This window comes from Schistocerca serialis, chromosome 2 (assembly GCF_023864345.2).
Source record: "Schistocerca serialis cubense isolate TAMUIC-IGC-003099 chromosome 2, iqSchSeri2.2, whole genome shotgun sequence".
Taxonomy (NCBI): domain Eukaryota; kingdom Metazoa; phylum Arthropoda; class Insecta; order Orthoptera; family Acrididae; genus Schistocerca; species Schistocerca serialis.
The window spans coordinates 875,061,838-875,088,216 of NC_064639.1; the positions used below are offsets into that span (position 1 = coordinate 875,061,838).

A 26,379-nucleotide genomic window follows, 5' to 3' on the forward strand; every position below is an offset into this window, starting at 1 on the left:
CTTTCGGAAGGTATCAGCTCGGGTAATCACCCCTCCCTGGGCCTGGCCGTTACCAGGGGGTACGTACGTGTCCTACCTGTCTACCCGGGGCGGGGAATTACGCGTTACCCCGTCACCGGCTACGCATGGAAGTGCGTGGGTCGGCCTTCAGACACGCACAGGGAGGAAGAAAGACAGGGAAAGGAAAGAAGAGAGGTCTCAAACGCCGCAGCGGAGAAAAGGGTAAAGAGAAGAGGTAAAGAGAAGAGGTAGGGAATAGAGAAGGACGAAGAAAGATGAAGACATACAAGCAAGGAAGGCGAAGAGTGCGGTACATTTACAAGCGTCCGTCTCCGGACGTAGGCACAAACCATACTCCCAGAGGGGGAGAAAGGGAAGGAAAGAGCCAGAGGTGAGGGGGGGGCGAAGATGGGGGATGGGGAAGGATACGGGAAGGGAAGGTATGCAGCCCGGAAAGGAAGGAAGGCCACATTAGCTCGGGGTCCCATGCTCGCTACACACGTATCCACAAAAGAGTTGTGGATCCCCTGGGGGGTGCAGTCACTGTGTGTAATAAAATGCTACGGCGCGCTGTGTTGTTTGCTAGATAATGTTGGCAACGGATGCAAACAATCCGTACCTCCGCGAAGTCACCCCAGTTTTGCGATTCCTCAGCTGCCAGAAAACCGCCGAGTTACATCCTGCACAACGTAAGCACTTGGCTCGGTCGTTACTTTACAGCTACGTCTTTGGGGACCAAGGTCCATGACCAGTATCACGCCTGCAGCGCCATAGTGCGGCAAGGAAGAGAACGAGGCCTGCCGGCAGGAAGCGAGGCCGCGAGATTATTAGTGCCGGCAATTATCCTAATGGCGGAGTGGGACAAAGCACAGCCGCACAACAATTACACTGTGCGAGAGGGAAGGTCGCGCCACTTTGCAAGTCATCCGGCCGTGCTTGGCGGAGGTGCAAGCGAGGCCCTGTTCGGCGGCGGCGGCGCAAATAGAGGGACGTTCGTACGCATAACCACGGAGGCCGGTTCTGCCTCGCGGCCAGGTGAGAGGTTCGTAAATGGCTATAAAGCCGCCACGCGAGAGTGGGGATGGGGGAATTCCCTCTGGGTGACAAGCGGCTGGCACAGAAGACGTAACTGCCCGTCCATTAACATACGCTTATTCAAATGGCCTCGTACCTCGCTTGTCTTCCCACCAGACGGACTGTTTCATTGCATAAGCGGTACAATTTCTGTTTTAAAGCAGTCTCTCAGCAGCTACACACTGAGCTTTGCACCGACGTAATTCTGTGAATTTGTCATCTCTTTAAAAATCCCCAACATGCCGTTGTTTTTTCAGAAATGGTGTTTTCTTCGTGGCACTCAGGGATACAGAGCCATATAATTACACAAACAAAAATTTAAATGCCTTCACACAAACATAATATGTTGTGGACTGACAAGACAGCCAGTCCACAGTGACGGGTAACCGAAAGGCACGCACTTAAACTCACGCAGGATGGCGTGAGGTCTGAAACAGGATACGTAATGAATGCTATAAAGAAAAGTACGTAGCTTCTGGAATACTTAACTTTAATCCATCATTTGTATACATCGTTCTTGATGAGACATGCTTCATACGATAACTATCAATTGCTGTGGCGCCTTGCTAGGTCGTAGCCATTGACTTAGCTGAAGGCTATTCTAACTATCTTCTCTGCAAATAAACGAGGCTTCGTCAGTGTTGCATCGCTAGCTAAGTCGTCCGTACAACTGGGCGAGTGCTAGTAAGTCTCTCTAGACCTGCCGTGTGGCGGCGCTCGGTCTGCAATTACTGACAGTGGCGACACGCGGGTCCGTCGTATACTAGCGGACCGCGGCCGATTTAAAAGGCTACCACCTAGCAAGTGTGGTGTCTGGCGGTGACACCACATAATACACTACTAGCCATTAAAATTGCTACGCCAAGAAGAAATGCAGATGATAAACGGGTATTCATTCGACAAATATATTATACTAGAACTGACATGTGAGTACATTTTCACGCAATTTGGGTGCATAGATCCTGAGAAATCAGTACCCAGAACAACCACCTCTGGCCGTAATAACGGCCTTGATACGCCTGGGCATTGAGTCAAACAGAGCTTGGATGGCGTGTAAAGGTGCAGCTGCCCATGCAGCTTCAACACGATACCACAGTTCATCAAGAGTAGTGACTGGCGTATTGCGACGAGACAGTTGCTCGGCCACCATTGACCAGACGTTTTCAATTGGTGAGAGATCTGAAGAATGTGCTGGCCAGGGCAGCAGTCGAACATTTTCTGTATCCAGAAAGGCTCGTACAGGACCTGCAACATCCGGTCGTGCATTGTCCTTCTGAAATGTAGGGTTTCGCAGGGATCGAATCAAGGGTAGAGCCACGGGTCGTAACACATCTGAAATGTAACGTCCACTGTTCAGAGTGCCGTCAAAGCGAACAAGAGGTGACCGAGACGCGTAACCAATGGCTGATAGTCCATGCTGCTGCAAACGTCGTCGAACTGTTCGTGCAGATGGTGGTTGTCTTGCAAACGTCACCATCTGTTGACTCAGGGATGGAGACGTGGCTGCACGATCCGTTACAGCCATGCTGATGAGATGCCTGTCATCTCGACTGCTAGTGATACGAGGCCGTTGGGATCCAGCACGGCGTTCCGTATTACCCTCCTGAACCCACCGATTCCATATTCTGTTAACAGTCATTGGATCTCGACCAACACGAGCAGCAATGCCGCGATACGATAAACCGCACTTGCGATAGGCTACAATCCGACCTTTATCAAAGTCGGAAACGTGATGGTACGCATTTCTCCTTCTTACACGAGGCATCACAACAACGTTTCACCAGGTTCAAATGGTTCAAATGGCTCTGAGCACTATGGGACTTAACATCTGTGGTCATCAGTCCCCTAGAATTAGAACTACTTAAACCTAATTAACCTAAGGACGTCACACACATCCATGCCCGAGGCAGGATTCGAACCTGCGACCGTAGCAGCCGCGCGGTTCCGGACTGAGCGCCTAGAACCGCTAGACCACCGCGGCCGGCGTTTCACCAGGCAACGCCAGACAACTGCCGTTTATGTATGAGAAATCGGTTGGAAACTTTCCTTACGTCAGCACGTTAGATGTGTCGCCACCGGCGCCAACCTTGTGTGAATGCTCTGAAAATCTAATCCTTTGCACATCACAGCATCTTCTTCCTGTCGGTTAAATTTCGAGTCTGTAGCACGTCGTCTTCGTGGTGTAGCAATTTTAATGGCCAGTAGTGTACATCTAGTGAAATGCACGAACTCTAGGAAGTAATGATGGTAATGCTGAAAGACAAACTACGGAAAAGACGCAGAACGTTCCGTCGTGAAAACACGGAACATTAAAAAGACCGTGTTATCCTGTCGTGGCGTATCGCAGTATCCTCATCCCTAAGCGAATAAACCAATTCTTCTTCATTCCATGTGTTATTTTAGAAGGGCTGTTTCCAACTAATAACTACCATGGCTGGTATTTCGTGGAAATGTTCCATTATTCCAGGTTAAGTACCTAAAAGGCCAGAGACGTTGATAAGACTGTCGCGATAAGCGAAGGTCCACAGTGCACCACTGACCGGCTGCGTGGGTACAGATCTGTGGCCCTGTGTCGTACACACGATATAACTGGGCAGCTACAGCTTTAGTCTTTGGAGCCAATGACGTCATAAGGTCTATTTACATAAAGACGGTAGGCCATGAAAACCTCTTAACTCCTCTGTGTTAAATTTTACGCGAGATACAAAAACTGTGTGTGTGTGTGTGTGTGTGTGTGTGTGTGTGAGAGAGAGAGAGAGAGAGAGAGAGAGAGAGAGAGAGAGAGAGAGAGAGAGAGAGAGAGAGAGAGAGAAGAGAGAGAAGAGAGAGGAAGAGAGAGGAAGAGAGAGGAAGAGAGAGGAAGAGAGAGGAAGAGAGAGGAAGAGAGAGAAGAGAAGAGAGAGGAAGAGAGAGGAAGAGAGAGGAAGAGAGAGGAAGAGAGAGGAAGAGAGAGGAAGAGAGAGGAAGAGAGAGGAAGAGAGAGGAAGAGAGAGGAAGAGAGAGGAAGAGAGAGGAAGAGAGAGGAAGAGAGAGGAAGAGAGAGGAAGAGAGAGGAAGAGAGAGGAAGAGAGAGGAAGAGAGACAGAAAATGTTGCTACATATGTCACAATACAATAGAAGCCTAGTTATTGACAGATTGGAGAAATCCATGCACTTCCAAACGTGTCCAAACGTGTCCTTGATAATGGAGGTTACTGGTCACTGGAATCACGAAGTTTCCACAGACAGCTGGAGGTGCAAGGTTTTCATCGTCCACCATCGATAAGAGAAGAATTTTATCTAAAGTTGCCTTCGAGTGAGCGACAAAATGTTTCTGCGGTTGTAATATAGACTGGTCAGCATGCTGGGAGGAAGTGCTAGTTTATACAAGCGGTGCAAACTGTAATTAACTTGAGTTCAGGATTATACAATATTCAAGAGTCAATTATTACCTGTCGAATGACAGCTACGCGTTCTTATTACTGGCCTACTATCAGCCTCTTGGTAAACTTGTCGTGTCTCTGTTTACACAGAGCTCTGTTCAACATCTTTATTGTTCGTCATGTTGAAAACAACTACGTGCATTTAATCGCGTGACGAATTCGAAACCGAGCGAGGTGGAGCAGTGGTTAGAACACTGGACTCGCATTCAGGAGGACGACGGTTCAAACCCGCGTCCGGCCATCCCGATTTAGGTTTTTCGTAATTTCCCTAAATCGCTCCAGGCAAATGCCGAGATGGTTAGGGCACAGTCGACTTCCTTCCCCAACTTTCCCTAATCCAATGGGACGGATGACGTCGCTGTTTGGTCCCCTCCACCAAATTAACCTAACGAATTCGAAAGATGCTTACGAGAAGCAGACTGAAATAAAATCAGTGGCTACAACAAGGGCGGACAATGTTTCTCACGCTTGGAAACTATTACGCAGTATGAAATTCAAATGGTTCAAATGGCTGTGAGTACTATGGGACTTAACATCTGAGGTCATCCGTCTCATAGAACTTAAACCTAATTAACCTAAGGACATCACACACATCCATGCCTGAGGCAGGATTCGAACCTGCGACCGTAGCGGTCGCGATTCCAGACTGAAGCGCCTAGAACCGCTCGGCCACACCGGCCGGCAAAGTATGAAATTGTTACTGGAAATTACACTTTTAATACCGGCAGCCTTAACACCTTCATTTTAAGAAACTACATTTTTAACAGTTACAACTGTAGCATCTTCGTCCTAGCACCTGCACACTGAGAAATTTGCGATATGGTCTTCAGTCTGTGTTCCAACCACTGGACTGACTCTCGACTCAAGTGAGGCACACAAAATATATTTTTATGCCTTCTTGTGCTGCAACTGTCGAATGTATAACCAGCCCTCGTAGCACTTACTTCTAGAATAAAGTATTCTACAACTACTGATGACATTTAAAACACCAGCGCGACCTGATACAAATAAGTGTGCTGGCGTAAGCTGTCGCTAGCACACAATTCGGCAAAGATGAAACTAAGATTCGCTGGCTCAAGCGCGCCTATCAACACACACACACACACACACACACACACACACACACACACACGCAAGCAACACGCTGCCAACACTATCTCGGCAGCAAGTATTTAGGCCGTCCCCTGACCGGAGGGCCTTACTGACTCACTCTTACAGTTTGGAGTCTGTCAGTATATTCGCAGTTCACGTCACAGGCTCCGACAGCACCTAGCGACCAGATCAGTGACTATAGTGGGCCGGCCGCTGTGGCCGAGCGGTTCTAGGCGCTTCAGTCCGGAACCGCACTGCTGCAACGGTCGCAGGTCCGAATCCTGCCTCGGGAATGGATGTGTGTGATGTCCTTAGGTTAGCTAGGTTTAAGTAGTTCTAAGTTCTAGGGGACTGATGACCTCAGATGTTAAGTCCCATAGTGCTTACAGCCATTTGAACCATTTGACTATAGTGGGACTTGTACTTCTCCAGCAGTGAGACTAAAGCTTGTAATAGCAACTGTAGTATCGATAGCAACGTATAGTTTCAAAGGTTGGCACTACCACGAGACAGACGACAGCGCCCTCTAGCCGGTGCTGTCGAGTTCTACGAGCTCCGCGACTGCTTCGCGGCTTTTTATCAGGTGCAGCCAGCCAGGAAACTTCGCTTCAGTTTGCTCTCCACACGACGGGTCGAAGACTTCGCATCTGTAGAAAGTTATGTATTGTTTCTCGCACCAGTAAACCATTTTAAACTCACTGCAGTACCGACCATTTTTCCTGCTCCTTCTCCTACCCACGCGCCGCCTTTCAGGCGGGATACAAAAGCAACATTACCAATATTGTCTGCAAGAGGACTATTACTGATGAGCTTTACCCCAACATATCGACTCTATTCCAGTTAAGTAAATATACATGTAAATGAAGAAGCGTATTAATCCATGTGTGCGTTTGTGTTGTGGAAAAGGTTACCGGACGCCCATAACAACACCCTCCCCCTTGCTTCCTTGCTGTACAAGACACTACAGTAAGCACTGGTCAACGGTTAGTTAAGACATCCATTTCCTGGGTTATCACTTGTTAGACGACTGCTGATGCTATTTAACTGCCACTGAAGGTACACTAAAACGGCTTTTACTCCAGCGGCAACGAAATTATCTGCGATACAGTCGACAGCACCTCGCTACTAATTAGTGGCATTTCCACAGACGCGACACATTCATTAACTTCGCGTCCAACACACTGCTCGTGGAAACACTAATTGCCAGTCAGTGGAAAATTTCCGGCCAAGTGCGTACTGCAGAGCAACGTTACAGGCGACGATGACCGCACAGTTATTCGGCGTGCAAAGAATATCTCTCTCCAAGCAAAGACGAAGGCGGCAGACTAAAGTTCGCGAAGCGCTTTGCCATACCGGAAGAGGCGCAAGCCGCTGATGTTTGGCACCAGTCGCGCTATACGGGCCCGCCCCAGAGCGGGAACAGCGGGCAACATCAGGCCGCACACTACACAGACAGCTCGTTAATTGGCGGAGAGCGAGTCGCCAGCTTGGCCGACCTTGCGGAGCAGTTATCGCGTCGCCGAAATCGCACGCGCCACATGTCAGCCATTTGCGAACAGGGTGGACGAGTGTAAGTACACAGAAAGCGATTAGGCCGGTATTACACTATCAAATTTCTTTGTCAAAGATTTGATCAAAGATGTGATCCAATATTCCGTCCAATATATTTGACAAAGATCTTTGACGTAGCGCTACAAGGGGTATTACACTGTCATCAAATTTTTCGTCAAAGTTCAAGGTGGCTGACAACAACTTGTTATTTAACCGCAGCAGTTCTACGTACTCCAATTGCATTGTGTGCACATGCGGAAAAGAAGTGGGGGGAAAAAAATGGAACCATACATACGAGGTTGACAGTCTTAAAAGTCCTGGGATTACAACTTGATAATAAATTCAGTTGGGAGGAGCACACCACAGAACTGCAGAAAGGCCTTAACAAATCTGTATTTGCAATTCGAGTGTTAGCAGACATAGGCAACATAAAAATGAAAAAGCTTGCATACTTTCATTCCATAATGTCATATGGGATAATATTTTGGGGGTAAATCTTGAAGTCAAACAAAAGTTTTCAAGGTCCAAAAGCGTGTAATACGTATTATTTGTGGAGTAAATTCACGGACCTCCTGCAGAAACCTCTTCAAAGAACTGGGTATACTAACTACTGCCTATCAGTATATTCACTTCTTAATGAAATTTGTCGTAAATAATACATCTCTTTTTCCAACAAACAACTCAGTTCATACATACAATACCAGGAACAAAAATTATCTGCACAAGGACTTAAAAGCGCACTTACTTTAGTTCAAAAAGGGGTCCACTACTCAGGAACACTCATCTTCAATAATTTGCCAGCAAACATAAAAAATTTAGTTACAAATAAAGATCAGTTTAAAAGGAGCCTGAAAGACTTACTACTGGCCAACTCCTTCTACTCCATTGGCGAAAGTTTTAATAAAAACAAATGATGTATTTATTCATACTATTAGTATTGTTATTTCAACTTAAAAAAAATCGACATGTTCCACATCCACGAGGATCTCCTCAGCACGGATCTATGGAACGAAAAATTAATCTAATCTGGGTGACGCCGTGGGTTTTACGACGACACGATAAAAGCATTCAACAAAACTTGTTACGTGAGCTTACAGTGGAAGACGTCAAGTCGTACATCAATTACTTAAGAATGGATGAGCATACATTTCACACAGCAGTGGGAAGTACTGAACAGATACGGCGCTTCCGTTCTGACCGGTAACGCTGTCACACAACGTTTAACACTGGGTAACCACGCCGGCGAGAGTACGACGCCATACAACCACGAGTATTTTAATTATCAAAATATCGGCATCCTCGCGAGAATATGTGGATTTTTGAGGGCGTCGATACTGGGAGAAAATAGGGGTTTTCTGGGAGAAGGTAATCATTTAATGCTCGTGCACAATAAAAATAAATAAGGTTCGTGCACAGTGAATGTGTTAAGCTCAAATGGAGTGCTCGCGAAGAAAGCACACAATGAGGATGCGCAGGATGGTAGATATTGTGACATGAAAAGGCACCTTAATAACAATAAAAATCAAAACATAAAAATTGGTGTCTGACTGCGTTGCATTTTTATTCATTCTACAAATTGCCGATTATCCGCGTTAATGCACAACCGAGACAGTAATCTAAAAGAGACTTATCAGTACAGGAATCTTCTATCTAGTGTTGGTATACGTCACATTTGAAAGACTACTTACTGCTTTACTTACGCAAGCTGAGAGCACAGGTTGTCCAATTTTTTTGTTTTTACGTTTTTCGTTCAGTTTTTTTTGTTTTTTTCCTGACGATGGTTCTCATTTTCCGGAATGTCAAAATATATAGTCAGACGAATCTTGTCCTCAGCGCTGTTATAGCAGAAGAACGAATTTATACACCGCGGTGAGCGCGATAAACCAATGGTTCCCAACAGGTGGTCTGCGGACCCCCAGGGGTCTGCGAGCTATGCCAGAGGGGTCCGCAAGATGCTATTAGAATAAAAAATATATTAAATATATTTCGTATGGTACCAGATTATTATGTTTTGGCCGCTTCCTACATGAGCAGAGCTTTAGCGAACGCTAACTCCTGCGTCTGGCATCTTCCTAGAGCCAACTGACACAAGCACACTATTTTTTTAAGGCGTTTGTTACACTAAACACCCAGATTTGCAGCAAAGATTTAGAACAATAATCATAAATTTAACAACAACAATGATGGCTAAATTGAAAAAGTTTTAAGCTCAATATTTTTTCAATAATGAATATGTCAATGTTTTTTCTAAGTACCAAAAATAGAAAACGTATAAAAAGACTCTTAATTTGGCTTTTTTAGGTACGTGATACTGTGATATGACAAGGTACCAATCATGCTCGATGAGGGGGTCCTCGAGAAAATTTTGTTGGGAACCCCTGGATAAACCATGAATCGCATGTATAATAGAGTATTCTAAGCGAAAATGTAGTCGAATTAAATCGGGTGATGCTGAGGGAATTAGATTAGGAAATAAGACACTTAAAGTAGTAAAGGAGTTTTGCGATTTGGGGAGCAAAATAACTGATGATGGTTGAAGTAGAGAGGATATAAAATGTAGACTGGCAATGGCAAGGAAAGCGTTTCTGAAGAAGAGAAATTTGTTAACATCGAGTATAGATTTAAGTGTCAGGAAGTCGTTTCTGGAAGTATTTGTATGGAGTGTAGCCATGTATGGAAGTGAAACGTGGACGATAAATAGCTTAGACAAAAAGAGAATAGAAGCTTTCGAAATGTGGTGCTACAGAAGAATGCTGAAGATTAGGTGGGTTGATCACATAACTAATGCGGAGGTATTGAATAGAATTGGGGAGAAGACGAGCTTGTGGCACAACTTGACTAGAAGAAGGGATCGGTTGGTAGGACATGTTCTGAGACATTGAGGGATCACCAATTTAGTATTGGAGGGCAGCGTGGAGGGTAAAAATCATAGAGGGATACCAAGAGATGAATACACTAAGCAGATTCAGAAGGAGTAGGCTGCAGTAGGTACTGGGAGATGAAGCTTGCACAGGATATAGTAGCATGGAGAGTTGCATCAAACCAGTCTCAGGACTGAAGACCACAACAACAAGCGAAAATATTCATTCTAATCATAATAAAGGACTTCTGCCTTCGTTTACTTCGAAAACCGCTGAACTTCGCACGCATAATCTGCACCGGCATAATCTGGATTTAAAGATGAGGTCAATTAAAGCTACCCTGACACATTGGATGGCTTTATCAACTGATAACCAAATTATCAATCATCTTCGAAGCTAAGCTAGGCTTCGGACTACGTTATATTCCGTGTCTCTCTTAAGAAGCGCGTTTTCTCTGCTGTTTCGGCAGCTATATGCAATTTCGTGTTTGCATTTACTGTGCAGCTGGAGACAACCCAAACGATTGCTGCCTGTCTCATCGGTTTCTTTCGCGTTACAAACAAAATGATTTTTAAAGCGAAATTTTACGTGCCTTTTCGACAGAGCGGTCCCTAATTAGTCTAGTGCGATATTCGTTTTACCGCTCTGTATTAACAAGGACAATAAGATACGAGCAAAAGCCAGTACTGGAACACACAGCACACCGCCCTGGCGCGCTGACTGCTACCTTCGTGCTCGAAAACGGTATCAAGCTAGGGTAATCTGGTAGCGTTGTTGTTGTTGTTGTTGTTGTTGTTGTTGTTGTGGTCTTCAGTCCTGAGACTGGTTTGATGCAGCTCTCGATGCCACTCTATCCTGTGCAAGCTTTTTCATCTCCCAGTACCTACTGCTACCTACATCCTTCTGAATCTGCTTAGTGTATTCATCTCTTGGTCTCCCTCTACGATTTTTACCCTCCACGCTGCCCTCCAATACTAAATTGGTGATCCCTTGATGCCTCAGAACATGTCCTACCAACCGATCCCTTCTTCTGGTTAAGTTGTGCCACAAACTTCTCTTCTCCCCAATCATGCGTATTTGAACCATCAGCTGTTTTTATTTTAAACCCAAATTCCACCGGTTTCGGTCTTCGACCATCTTCACGGATGAAGGGTTAAAGTGGTTTAAGCCACCATATTGCATTAGTCATTACCTAAAATATGTAGTGCATGCCACGAATGTGAATAGATGACACAGGACTCTAAAAGCAAATATACGAATACCACATGTATACAGAGCAGTACTGCTCTGCTTTAAAAGCAAACCCCCGAATAGTAAGTGTATACAGAGGTTTGAAAGTGCTGTGTCATATATTTACATTTATGGCATACTCTACACATTTTAAGTAACCACTAATGCAATATGGTGACTTAAACCGTATTAACCCTTCATCCGTGAAGATGGTCGAAGACCGAAACCAGTAGAATGTTGGTTTACAATAAAAACAGCTGCTGGTACAAATACACATTTGATACGTTACTTAACGGCTGTTGGCAGTCACCTCCCAAAAACGTTTAATCTGGCAGCGCCTTATCGAATGGGCAAATAAAATTCCGATTTAAAAATCATTTTGTTTGAAAGGGGAAGCAAACCGACGCGTTCGGCCGATGGCTGGGCGTCGCGTGAAACACATTACGAACAGTATTTGTTTGGGCTGATACCAATTACACGTTGCAAAAACTAAATTGCTAATTTAATTCTATCCATATCTCGCAGCTTCAAACGTGACTGTATTCAATACACTGGAGGTATGAATTAAAAAACGACTTCGGTCACAACTTTTCGTGTTTTATTAAGTACACGATGCGTTTCGGACCCTGTGGGCTCTTCATCAAATGTAATTCGTCTTAATACATGCTTTAATTTTTTCTATTGAATGAAGTGAATGCATATTCCTGTCACTTTTGATGTTAGATTATGAATTTCGTAAGTCAAACGCGGATAATATATGTGAAATAGTGGAAAAGATTAACAGTGTGAACTTACCAACTTACTTTTCCACTCTTTCGCACATATTTTCTGTGTTTGACTTAGGAAATTCATAACCTAACATCAAACTTTTTCGTGACAGGAATATGCATTTCACCTCAAATGGTTGTAAGCACTGTGGGACTTAACATCTGAGGTCATCAGTCCCCAAGACTTTGAACTACTTAAACCAACTAACTTAAGGACATCACACACATCCATGCCCGAGGCAGGGTTCGAACCTGCGACCGAAGCAGGCAAGCGGTTCCGGACTGAAGCATTTCACCTCGTTCAAGAGAAAAAAATAAAGCACGTATTAAGACGAATTACTCATCATGATGGACCCACACGGTACGAAAAGTATCGTATACTTAATAAAACACAAAAAGTTGTGACTGAAGTTTTATTTACTTATTTATTTATTGTTCCGTGGGACCAAATTAAGGAGAAGTCTCCATGGTCATGGAGCGAGTCAATACATGAAATAATAACACGACAGTAGAAACAGATAAAATGAAATATAAGAAACATATTCAGGTGACAAGTCGTAATTTTAAATAAAGAAAATCAAGAATGTAACACTGGAATTTGCTTAATTTTTCAGCTCTTCCAGAAGCTCCTCGACAGAATAGGAGTGAGCCATCAGGAAACTCTTCAGTTTGGACTTAAAAGTGTTTGGGCTACTGCTAAGATTTTTGAGTTAAGATGGTAGCTTATTGGAAATGGATGCAGCAGAATACTGCACTCCTTTCCGCACAAGAGTCAAGGAAGTGCATTGCACATGCAGATTTGATTTCTGCCTAGTATTAACTGAGTGAAAGCTGCTAACTCTTGGGTATAAGCTAACATTGCTAACAACAAACAAACACTAAAGAAAATATATACTGTCAGGGCAATGTCAGAATTCCCAGACTATTGAATAGGGGTAGACAAAAGGTTCTCGAACTTACACCACATATAGCTCGAACAGCCCGTTTTTGAGCCAAAAATACCCTTTTTGAATCTGAAAAATTACCCCAAAAAATAATACCACACGACATAAGCGTATGAAAATATGCTAAGTAGACTACTTTTCGTGTTGAACTGTCACTTATTTCAGATACTGTTCTAATGGTAAATGAAGCAGCATTTAGTTTCTGAACAAGAGCCTGAACATGGGCTTTCCACAACAGTTTACTATCTATCCGAACGCCTAGGAACTTGAACTGTTCCGTTACGCTTGTAATATGCCCTATTCTGTCTGATCAAAATATCGGTTCTTGTTGAACTTCGAGTTAGAAACTGTAAAAACTGAGTCTTACTGTGATTTGGCATCAAATTATTTTCCAAAAGCCACGAACTTATTTCATGAACTACATTATTTGATACTGTCTCAATATTACACGCAAGATCCTTCACTACCAGGCTGGTGTGATCAGCAAACAAATATTTTTGAATCACCTGTAATACTAGAAGGCATATCATGTATATAAATAAGAAACAGCAGTGGCCCCAGCACCGATCCTTTGGGAACGCCCCACTTAACAGTGCCCCATAGGGACTGAACATCACTACCACTCTCAATATTGCGGAGAATTCTTAAAGTAAGAACAAAAGTCGTTTTTTAATTCATACTCCGGTGAAACTGCTAATATCTGCCGACGACCCATACGAGAGACACCCAGTATGTCAGCCTGTTAACACAAATTTCACTAAAAAAATAAAAAGGTGCCGATGACGACGTCTCTGGTCAAAGGAATCAGGTATGTCGCGTACTGCACTACACGCTGTCAATCAGTGTGTCCTACTGCTTGACGTGATCCGTAAGATAGTGCTACGATAAATAGGCCACCGTTTTTTTATTTACTAGACCACACAGCGTATCGCTGGAAACGCAAAGGAAGTCTCAGAGCGTGGAGTCTTGACAGCGCAGCAGGGCGCAAAGTGCGGAGCTGTTATCGTACAGCGGAAGCAGACACTTGTAGCTGCTCTAGCGACGCAGGTGCCGTAGACAGATGGACGGGTGTCGGGCCACTTTACCTGAGCTTCCGTGCCAGAGCTAGCGGCAGCACGCGGTCCGTCAGCTCGTCGACGGCGTTGACGCTGGCGGTGGCGACGAGGCCCTCGCCGTCCGGCGGCGCGGCCATGACTGCGTGCTGCTGCTGCTGCTCGCCGGGCGGCCACATGGCTGGCTGCGTGGCGCCGCTGTACCTGGCCTGCAGGTGCGCGCTCCGGCCAGCTGCTGCCCGCTTATCTCCCTCCCTCCCTCTCTCTCTCTCTCTCTCTCTCTCTCTCTCTCTCTCTCTCTCTCTCTCTCTCTATCCGCCTCTTGCCGCCGCTCCTCTGGCTTCGGCCTCGTCAGCTCCCTGTTCGGCAGCCGCCGCCACTCGAATGTCGCCGCGGCAGCACGCGCCGGTCTCGAAGCGGCCGCTTCCTTCCCTCTCCGAGCGCCTTCCGCTTCCTGGCCGCGCCGCTTGCGTACTGCGGGAAGACGCACTTCCTCTCGCTCGCTCGTACCTTCCAGGACGTCCCTACACGTGGAGTCTCATCTTCCTCTGTATTCACTTTGCTCAATTTACGCACTGTCGCTTCCTCACGCTGATTGGTCGACAAACGTCGGCGGCGGATACTCGTATCCGGTGCTGTTTTTCTGGGGGAACGCTGGGGGATGCGTACCCCTAAACTTTTTCGTCGACAAAGTAATTTTTTTTAGATGTTGAGAACTTGGAAGAGTGCCAAAGATTTATTTCACGGACGTAAATTTATTTCATTTTGTCGTGTTGGTAATTACAGTACGAACGATACCAGTGCAGTTTTTGGTGGGAAAAGCGACATCATCGACTGTTTCAAGCATTTCGAAGCTGCGGCAAGCGTTCTCCATAGCTGAATCTGGCTGGCAGCCAGTTCGACAAGCACAAGCCCTCGTCCGCTAATAGTGGGCGATGGTAGTGCTAAACGGATATGCGTACGCTCAAATGCCGAGCTACCGATAGATGTCTCTATGGTCCCGCTACCATCATAGAGTAGAAATATCTCTGGAGTGAGCATTCAGAAGCGCAAAATTGATTTTGTGTTGTCAACATACGTTGCCACAATGGTCACGTGATCTCGGGACGCCGTAGATTTGTCCGACATTTATCCTATAAATTTTGAATGTTGTCATATCGCTAGTAAATACATATTCCCTTCGTAAGTGCTGTGGATTTAGTATAGACGTTTTGCAGGCACCATAGCAGTTTACATCTGATATTTGAAATAAATTGGGCTCTTAGCTTTGAGGAACAAAATGAATGAGCATGACGACACAGAAGCTTCACGTCAGCATGTATGTACAATGTCTTTCACGTCACATCTCGTCAAGTCGCTTAACACAGTACTGAACTGCGAAATTGGGGTTTTGAGTCACCATCCCTAATATGCACAAAATGTTATGAGAACTGAGGAGCTAACAACGACAAAATTTGTCAATGGCCGAAGCAAACTTTATAACCTATGTTGTTGATCAATTATGTTTGGTAAATTACTGAGAAGTGAGACAACGTTTCAAAACATCGACAATTATTTGCTAGGGAAAATATGTACATTCATACACATCAAAGAAAGCTTCAAACGAATTAATGAGGCCTGTTAAACTTATCCATTATGTTTTTTCTTACGTAATTAATAACGTCATAAACAACTGTATTTGACCCCTTCATTAAAGCTGACTTTTTTGCTTAAAATGTCATATGGTGGAATTTGCTTCGTCTACTTATGTTCTTATACATATACATTGTAGGCGTCAGCGACTTTGTGTTATCGTAAAACCTAAATAACTTTTCGCCTTCAGATATACGACCTCGGTTGTGTAAGAAAGTGGAAAAAATATCCCAGTCTTCATGGAACATCTCCAATTTGTCACTAAAACAAAGTGCTATTATAAAATAAAGACTATGAAAATACAACAGTACAAAATCCACTATTATAAGGAGAATGAGCGCGGCGAAAATAGGTTAACTTGAGATGTTAACAGACTGGTACCGTCAAAATTTTCTTCCCGAGAAACCTTGATGTACTGTGAAATGACGTGACGTTCCGTTGACGACCTGTGCGAATGCCTCCATTCGAAAGGTATTGTAGAACGTTTTGGTGTTTTGTGACGAGACGTGACGTCACCTGATGGCGGACGCGAATTGGCGTTAAACAATCGACGCCGTCCCTAGATCACGTGACAATTCCAGTTTAATGTTGACAACATGCGCAGGACGCTCACTCCAGAGATATTTCTACTTTATAGCTACCACTAGAGAGCCTGTATAGGGAGAGTGTGGCCAACCAGACGATACGGCGGCCATTTTTCTGCCAAACTGCGGGCGGAACTTTCGAATGGCCAGTAGTGGAGAACACACTCACCGAATCAAAAGCACAAGACAATATGGAGCAATCATTCGTTAAATGCCTTTCTTTACAGCTATAATATACTCATAGTGGCCTAGTACGTACAGCACAGGAAAATTTGATACAGTGGCTGTAAAAATTATTCGTCACTTTCATTTATCTGCTTCAAAGTTCGTTTACTAGATATATTGTAATGAAAGTAACGTAAATAAAAAAATTATAGTGTTTAGCATTTGTTTTGTATCGGAAGTGCATAACGCTAAAGATTTAAAGTACCTGTCGGATGAATGAAAGTCGCAAGCAGTTGTTTACTTGTGACATGCAAAAAGCGTGAGACGTATTAGTACTTCTTGCCACGTCTTCAAACTTTTTGCATGTCACAAGTAAACAACTGCTTACGACTTTCATTCATATATACGTAATACCTCTCGTAGATAACAAACGAAAAAGATTACAAAAATCAGGTAATGTTAAATGTAGGATACTGTAATAACGACCAAATGTAACAAGAAAACTACCGTATCCCTTCTACCCAACAGTATGTAGGCCTATTAAAAACTGTCTTCAAGAGTACCTACAATTATTCACTACGAATAATGTTTGAGCAACCACGACAACTGCGGAAAACGTGCTTACAACTTGCCTGCGTCAGCAGTCAGGCAATAATACTGAAACCAAAATAATGCCTAGTGTTCTGATTCGGAACGAAATAAAGTTTGACGCTCTAAAGTCGAATGAGCATGGCACAACAATTACAAGAACTTTCCTTTTCCAGCAATTGTCAGATTCAGAAAAGCTTGTGATACTACCAGTATGCACGAACTGTTAAAGAAATAAGAGCTTAAAAATGCAGTAAATTGTAATAGTCCTACTTGTTTTGCGTGACTAAAAATATTTTAAAAACTGACACCTTAAAATCAGAGTTCTCTGAGCAAAGTAAAGAACCAAACATTTTTATTGGCGTAACTAAATAAATATTTCGGATAATATATCCCATTAAGAAAGTTGTACCTGAACTTTATTACAAGAGTTACTCATTCCTTCCTGACTGGGCACTTCAGACTGCAACAAGACGTTACAAATTTTGCCAAAGATTACCAAATTAAAAATATTCTTGTTTCTAGTACAGAAGATATTTGGAACCTCTGTTTCTCACAAATATGAAATGTCAAGTTTCAAGTTTAATATATTAGTAATGAGTAGCAGCCTGCAACCAATCGATGCATTGAATATCTTAAGGATGGCCTGGAATTTTGGTCGTCTCTCTCTTCTTGTCTCTTAAATAATTTGCTAGCCACATGGCCTTTTCCATAAGTGTTTACGTCAAACATGTAGGCCTAACGACTTCACCACAAAACGCTTCATTATTTCAACTCGTATTTAAGATCGCAAACGCTAATTACGTGCTAAAAACGATATACAACTAACTCGAACATGCATGCACAACGCGTAACAAGTCTCTCAATAATTCAAATATCTTTTAATCGTTTCCAGAAGTCCTCTGAACTTCAGTTCAACTCAAAGCACGGCGAACATAGGAAGCGCGTGAGAAGTTTGGCAGAAAAATGGCGCCAAAGCTAATCAACCGATCACGGGCAACTTCACCTATGGCCACTCTCTCTCTGTATACAGGCTCTCTAGCTACCATGATCCTTCGTGATCCATTGCCATCTTTGTTTTGTTGTTCCGTTTTGCTGTTCCGTTCTTATCGGTTGTGCGATGTTTTCCAGTGTGTCCTGTCTTTCGTTGCCATTTGTAAGTTGGAGTTGAGAGATGAGCAGAAAACTAACGAACCATTGTTTTCTTGTTCTCTTGCATCTAAAAAAACCAAAAACTGCCTTAATTAGTGTCCGAGTGAAAAGCCAGGAAGTTCAACATGAGTGGATGACGAAAGAGAAGCTGTAAACCTGAGCACTGAACCTATGTGTGAAATGCAGTGAACGAACGTGTGCATGATAGAAAAATAAATGATCGCCCAGAATGCTAGAGTTTGGAACTAGAAATAGCATTTTGTGAGGTGAGAAAAATTACTGGTTGTTCGTTTCAAACAAAAAACTTGGCAATAGTAAAGTCAACTGAAGACTCCGACACAATTTTTTCTTTTTTTTTTTTTTGTAGTTCGACCTGTTGATGACATCGTGGCTAAAAGCAGACGGGTGGTATCCCATGCTTCAGTTAATAAGTAATTTTCGCTCCATTATACCGAATGTCGGAGTACCTTCAAACTTTCTTTTTAGAAAAAAGCGCTGCTCGTATCCGTGTTTTCATTGTGCTCAGATCGGCAAAGGAGGGTGTTCCATTTACCTGATGAGCGGCGGTATTACAGGCCGGCAACGTAAACCGCGCCTGCCGTTCGAATGGGTCCCGTGGGACCGCACTATGCCCCCGCTGCTTTTTTTGTGGGTGTTAGTCGAAAAAAGGCCGCGGGAATAGACAACATTCTATCAGATCTACTGACACTCTTGGAAGAGCCAGCCATGACAAAACTCTACCATCTGGTGAGCAAGATGTATGGGACAGGCGAAATACACTCACACTTCGAGAAGAATACAATAATTCCAATCCCAAACAAAGCACGTGCTCACAGATGTGAACATTACCGAACTATCAGTTTAATAAGTCACAGCTGCAAAATACTAACACGAATTCTTTACAGACGAATGGAAAAACTGGTAGAAGCCGACCTCGGCGAAGATCAGTTTGGATTCCGTAGAAATGTTAGAACACGCGAGGCAATATTGACCCTACGAGTTTTCGTACAATATAGATTACGGAAGGGCAAACCTACGTTTCTAGCATTTGTAGGCTTGGAGAAAGCTTTTGGCAACGTTGACTGGAATACTCTCTTTCAAATTCTGAAGGTGGCAGGGGTAAAATACAAGGAGCGAAAGGCTATTTAAAATTTGTACAGAAACCATATGGCAGGTATAAGAGTACAGGGGCATGAAAGGGAAGTAGTGGTTGAGAAGGGAGAGAGACATGGTTGTACTCTATCCTCGATGTTTTTCTCAATCTGTATATTGAGCTAACGGTAAAGGAAACAAAAAAAATTTGGAGTGGAAATTAAAATGCATGGAGAAGAAACAAATACTTTGAGGTTTCCTGATGACATTGTAATCTTGTCAGAGACAGCAAAAGACCCGGAAGAGCAGATGAATGGAACGAACAGTGTCTTGAAAGGAGGATATAAGATGAACATCAACAAAAGCAAAACGCGGATAATGGAATGTACTGGAATGAAGTCAGGTGATGCTGAGGGAATTAGATTAGGAAATGAGACAAAGTAGTAGATGAGTTTTGCTATTTGGGGAGCAAAATAACTGATGATGGTCGAAGTAGAGAGGATATAAAATGTAGACTGGCTACGGCAAGGAAAGAGTTTCTGAAAAAGAAAAATTTGTTAACATCGAGTATAGTTTCTGAAAGTATTTGTATGGAGTGTAGCGATGTATGGAAGTGAAACAAGGACAATAACCAGTTTAAACAAGAAGAGAACAAAAGCTTTCGAAATGCCGTGCTACAGAAGAATGCTGAAGATTAAATGGGTAGACCACGCAACTAATGAGGAAGTACTGAACAGAATTGGGGAGAAGAGGAAATTGTGGCACAACCTGACTAAAAGATTGGACTGCTTGGTAGGACACGTTCTGAGGCATCAAGGGATCACCAATTTCGTACTGGAAGGAATCGTGGAGGGTAAAAATCGTAGAGGTAGACCAAGAGATATATACACTAAGCAGATTCAGAAAGATGTAGGTTACAGTAGTTACTCGGAGATGAAGAAGCTTGCACAGGATGGAGTAGCATGGGGAGCTGCATCAAACCAGTCTCTGGACTGAAGACCACAACAACAACAGCCTGAAGGCCATACAGACATACGCGCCTTGTCGGCCAGTGACACTCTTAGCAGTGAAACAGACATCACGAGTGTATCAGTGAAGTTTGCGAACGCCACAATGGCAAGAGTGAATTATTCAATTACACAACGTGTGTTTATACTATTCGTATGCGCGTACATAGTCTGCTCGAACTTTTCTGAGATTGTTTGAACAGAAGTTTAAAGGTGTTCGAGTTCCGAGTCGTGATGCAGTTCACAAATTAGTGAATAAATTTCGTGAAACGGGAAGTGTGAAAGACCAGAGGCGTAAACGACGACGAACAGTGCTCTCTGACGCTTGTCTCTATGACATTGCACACCGCCTGGAAAATTCCCCTAAAAAGTCCTTTGCACGTCTTTCGCAGCAAACACAAATATCGTACACCTCAGTAAAAAGAGGTGCCAAGCTGCTTGGGCTAAGGTCCTAAAAGTATCAGTAGTACAAGCACTTCGACCTGCTGATCCTACGCTCAAGGTTAAGTTTTGCGAATGGGTTTTAAAATAATTGCATGACGGTCACATGGATACTTACCTCATTCCGTTTCGAGACGATGCTTGGTTCCATTTACACGGGTATGTTAATTCACAAAACTGTCGCCACTGGAGTGCAGATTGACCTCTTGTGCTTCATGAGGAACCCTTAATGATCAGACAGAGGCCTGATACATTTAGGCCTAGTGTCTTGAAAATAGGTTAAGCAGATGAACATTAACAAAGGTAAGACAAGATGAACGCAGTGCAATAGAATCCTATCAGATGATTTGAGGGGATTAATTAGTAAATGAAAAACTAACAATAGATGAGTTTCGTTATTTGCGGAGCAGAATAAGTGACGAGTAGAGAGTATATAATAGGGTATAAAACCAGACTGTCAGTGGCAAGAAAAAGATTATGAAAAGAGAAATTTGGTAGCATCGAATGTAGGTTTAAGTATTAGTAAGTCTTTTCTGAAAGTATTTGCCTGAAGTGTCGCCTTGTACCATCCGTACAAGGACTGTAAACAGTTCAGACAAGAAGGGAATAGAAGCTTCTGACATGTGCTACAGAAGAATGCTGAAGACTAGGTCAAAATATGACGAAACTAGGGGAGGGGGGGCGGCCGGAGTGGCCGAGCGGTTCTAAGCGTTACAGTCTGGGACCGTGCGACCGCTACGGTCGCAGGTTCGAATCCTGCCTCGGGCATGGATGTGTGTGATGTCCTTAGGTTAGTTAGGTTTAAGTAGTTCTAAGTTCTAGAGGACTGATGACCTCAGCAGTTAAGTACCACAGTGCTCAGAGCCATTTGAACCATTTGGGGGTGGGGGGGGGGAGTAATGAATCGAATTGGGAAAAAGAACATTTATTGTTCAACTTGACTAAAACAAGGGTTCACTTCATAGAACACATCGCGGGCCATCAAGGACTAGTCAGTTTGGTAATGGAGGGAAGTATGTGTGTGTGTGTGTGGGGGGGGGGGGGAGGGGAGGGGGGAGGGGGGAGGAATGTAGGCTGCAATAAATATTCGAAATGAGGAGGCTTGCACAGGTTACACTGCAGTCGGCTGCTGCATCAGACCAGTCTTCCAGCAAAACGTATGTACCCAAAAAACTATCGCTCTACAAAACATCTCTTCTATGTCATTAGCAGTATTTTAGCCGCGCGGTCTAAGGGCGCCTTGTCACGACCGGCGCGGCACCCCCCGTCGGAGGTTCGAGTCCTCCCTCGGGCATGGGTGTGTGGGTTGAACTTAGCGTAAGTTAGTTTAAGTTAGATTAAGTAGTGTGTAAGCTTAGGGATCGATGACCTCAGTAATTTGGTCCCATAACCTCACCACAAATTTCCAATTTCCAGTACTGTAGAAATTTTAACAAGTGCATCTACTTTTAATGTGATTCCTCGCGTGCTTATGAATTACTTATGACTTGGAGCTAACAAGATGCACTGAGTATTTTATGGCCTAACATCTTGGTATACCCAAAGTAACGAGAAAAATTGGTTATCGTTTTAAAATATTTTTCAGAAATTTTTTATTAGCAGTAGTTGATACGTTGAGAAATGTCTTTTTGCTATTAGTGGTTCCTTGGTTTGTTGTGGTCATAAAATACTGTCACCGTATCTTTAAGACTGCACTCTTACGCGGACAGTTTCCAACGTCAAAACGCTAAACAATATGGCAAAAGGAGGACGCTAAGCAATTTATACTGCTGACCTGTCTAATGTGGCGAGAATTAGATTATGAATGTGTGGTCCACCGAGAGTGCATGGTAAGGATCACTGGTAGATATTGGGTAAGTGTGTGTGTGTGTGTGTGTGTGTGTGTGTGTGTGTGTGTGTGTGAGAGAGAGAGAGAGAGAGAGAGAGAGAGAGAGAGAGAGAGAGAGATTGATTCGTTTTGCATCTCGTTGGCTTATGGCTTCTTTTTCAGTGTGGAAACTTTTCTCCGTTGTTAACCTTTGGAACAGATAACTACTTTCCTTGATGACCTTCAGATCGGCTCAGTATTATTTGCTAAGCCGTGTTCCTCTATAAGGCATTGTAGACATAATTGGCTTTGGAATAAGACTTTTTTTTGTGGGGTTTAAGGGCGCTCAACTACTGAGGTCATTAGCGCCCAGTCACAGTTGTTAGAGCACATGGAATCTAGTAAAACTCAAGGGGAGGGGGGGGGGGCACCAGAAAGTTCTTACAAAGATGCAGATAAAATAAGTGAAAAAGTTAGATGTCTTTGGACAAGCCAGTCAAAGTTATAAAACGTAGAACACGAGCAGCTGCTCGAGCGTCATCAGCTAAAATATCCGGTAAAGTAGATGGCAGGGACAGGACAACACGAGATTGACTGAAGCGGGGACACGACAATAAAACATGGCACACAGTTAATGCTTGGCCACAAGGGCACTGCGGGGCTGGGTCACCGGAGAGCAGGTAGTGGTGGCTAAACCGGCAATGCCCAATCCACAACCTGGTCAGAAGGACCTCTTCTCGCCGAGATGGTCGGGAGGAGGTTGTCCAAGCAGTTGGGAGCGTTTTTACTGCCCGGAGCTTGTTTCCTTGGAGGGATGACCAAGCATCCCACCACAACGACACAAGCCTCTTACAAACAACCCCACAAACGTCAGATGACGGGACACAATGGGAGGCTGGCCGAGGCAGGAGGACTGCAGCCTTGGCTGCAGCATCAGCAGCCTCATTCCCAGGCACTCCTACATGTCCGGGAACCCACAGAAAGCTGACAGGAGAACCATTATCAGCGAAAGAATGGAGGGACTGCTGGATCCGTTGCACCAAGGGATGGACCGGATAGGGAGCTCCAAGGCTCTGAAGAGCACTGAGTGAATCAGAGCAGAGTACATACGATGAATGGCGGTGGCGGCGGGCATACTGAACGGTCTGATGGAGAGCAAAAAGCTCGGCCGTAAAGCTGGAACATTGGTCGAGGAGCCGGTATTTAAAGGTGACGGCCCCGACGACAAAGGCACAGCCGACACCATCGTCAGTTTTGGAGCCATCGGTGTAAATAAAGGCGTGACCGGCAAGTCGAGCACAAAGTTCGACAAACCGTGAGCAATACACTGCAGCTGGAGTACCCTCCTTCGGGGGGAGCTGAGGAAACGATAAATATGAACCGGAGCCTGGAGCCAAGGTGGTGTCGGGCTCTCACCCTCTCTGAAGGTGGTAGGGAGGGCAAAATCCAATTGTCGAAGCAGGCGACGAAAGCGGACTCTAGGGGGCAGCAGGGCAGACACATACAACCCATACTGACGGTCGAGAGAATCGGCGAAGAAGGACTGATAAGAGGGGTGGTCGGGCATTGACAACAGCCGGCAGGCATACTGACACAGCAGTACGTCGCGCCGGTAGGTCAATGGTAATTCGGCAGCTTCAGCATAAAGACTCTCGACGGGACTAGTGTAGAAGGCTCTGGTCGCAAGACGTAACCCCCGATGATGGATGGAGCTGAGACGGCCTAAGAGGAATGGCCGAGCAGACAAGTAGACGAAGCTCCCATAATCCAGCTTCGATCGGACTATGGACCGATACAAGCGAAGCAGGACAGTGCGATCCGCTCCCCAAGATGAACCACTAAGAACTCTGAGGACATTAAGGGAACATGTACAATGGGCCACCAAATAAGAGACGTGCGGAGACCAACAAAGTTTCCTGTCCAATGTGAGCCCTAGAAACTTAGTTGTTTCCACGAATGGGAGAACAACGGGACCGAGATGTAAGGATGGCGGAACGAACGCTTTATATCGCCAAAAGTTGATACAAACCGTCTTCTCTTCAGAGAACCGGAAGCCATTTGCCACGCTCCATGAGTAGAGGCTGTCTAGACAATGCTGAAGGCAGCGCTCCAGGAGGCATGTTCGCTGGGCACTGCAGTAGATCGCGAAGTCATCGACAAAGAGAGAGCCTGAGGTGGAATGCAATCCATAATTGGATTGATCACGATGGCAAAAAGGGCTACGCTCAAGACGGAGCCCTGAGGCACTCCGTTCTCCTGGAGGAAGACGTCGGACAATACGGAACCCGCATGTGCCCTAAACTTTCGATTCGTTAAAAAGGAATCAATAAAAAGGGGCAGGCGACCGCGTAGGCCCCACCTGTGCATAGTGCGGAGGATACCTCCTCTCCAACACGTATCATAAGCTTTCTCCAAATCTAAGAACACGGCTACCGTTTGGCGCCTTCGCAAAAAGTTGTTCATGATGAATGTCGACAAGGTCACAAGGTGGTCAACAGTGGAGCGGCGGCGACGAAAGCCGCATTGGACATTGGTAAGTAGCCGTCGAGATTCAAGAATCCAGACTAACCGAGCATTAACCATGCGCTCCATCACCTTACAGACACAGCTTGTAAGAGAAATGGGGCGGTAACTAGAAGGAAGGTGTATCCTTCCCGGGTTTGGGTATAGGAACGACGACGACGTCACGCCAACACATGGGGACCTGACCTTCGGTCCAGACGCGATTGTAGGTACGAAGAAGGAAGCTTTTGCCCGCCGGAGAAAGGTGTGCCAGCATCTGAACGTGAATGGCATCTGGCCCTGGAGCAGAGGACCGGGACAGTGCAAGTGCACGTTCGAGTTCCCGCATAGTAAAGGGGGCATTATAAGTTTCCAGATTCAGCGAGTGGAAGGAAGGTCGCCGAGCCTCTTCTGCCTCTTTCCTGGGAAGGAAGGCAGGGTGGTAATGGGCGGAGCTTGAAACCTCCGCGAAAAAGCGGCCGAAGGCGTTGGAGACAGCCACAGGATCAACAAGGACCTCATTACCTGAGGTCAGGCCAGGTACCAAGGAGTGGGCCTTAATGACCGATAGCCGGCGCAGGCCACCCCAAACGACAGAAGAGGGAGCAAAACTGTTAAAGGAGCTGGTGAAAAAGGCCCAACAAGCTTTTTGCTGTCTTTGATGACTCTACGGCATTGCGCTCGGAGTCGTTTGTATGCATTACAATTCGCCAACGTAGGATGGAGGCGAAAGGTGCGTAAAGCACGTCGTCGAGCACGGATAGCGTCTCTACAAGCCTCATTCCACCAAGGGACGGAAATGCGACGTGAAGAAGAGGTAGTATGAGGAATGGAACGTTCGGCAGCATTGACGATAACAGCCGTGAGGTATTCGACCTGACTGTCACAACTGAGAAAATCGTGGTCCGGAAAGGTCGCCAGGGAGGAGTAAAGTCCCCAGTCAGCTTTCGGTATGTTCCAGCTCGAATGACATGGGGATGGGATGTGGTGCAGGAGACGAACGACACAGGGGAAGTGGTCGCTCGAATAGGTGTCAGAAACGACATACCACTCGAACCGACGGGCAAGAGTGGTAGAACAGATCGAGAGGTCCAAGTGGGAGTAGGTATGAGTAGAGTCGGAGAGGAAAGTCGGGGCGCCAGTATTGAGGCAGACAAGATTGAGATGGTTGAAGACATCCGCCAAGAGGGAGCCTCTTTGACAGGATGCAGGAGAGCCCCAAAGGGGATGATGGGCATTGAAGTCGCCAAACAATAAAAACGGCGGAGGAAGCTGAACAATCAGGTGCATCATGTCAGCCCGACTAACTGCGGATGACGATGGAGTGTAGATGGTACAAACTGAAAAAGTAAAAGCAGAAAGAGTAATACGGACAGCTATTGCTGGGAGTTGGGTGGTCAGTGGGATAGGATGGTA

At 45.0% G+C, this 26,379-nt stretch overlaps 1 protein-coding gene across 6 annotated transcripts in view; it reads right to left on the reverse strand.

Moving 5' to 3' along the window:
* Positions 1-26,379, reverse strand: part of LOC126458199 (NAD kinase-like) — a 517,930-nt gene that overhangs the window by 141,594 nt on the left and 349,957 nt on the right. For 2 of the 6 annotated variants that reach the window (XM_050095089.1, XM_050095088.1), the window contains exon 1: positions 14,027-14,187. The exons of the other annotated variants lie outside the window; for them this stretch is intronic. In XM_050095089.1, coding sequence (XP_049951046.1) covers positions 14,027-14,172 — 146 coding nt within the window. In that variant the 5' untranslated portion in view covers positions 14,173-14,187. Of the gene's footprint in view, positions 1-14,026; positions 14,188-26,379 lie in introns of those variants that run through there. 6 annotated transcript variants of the gene reach the window in all.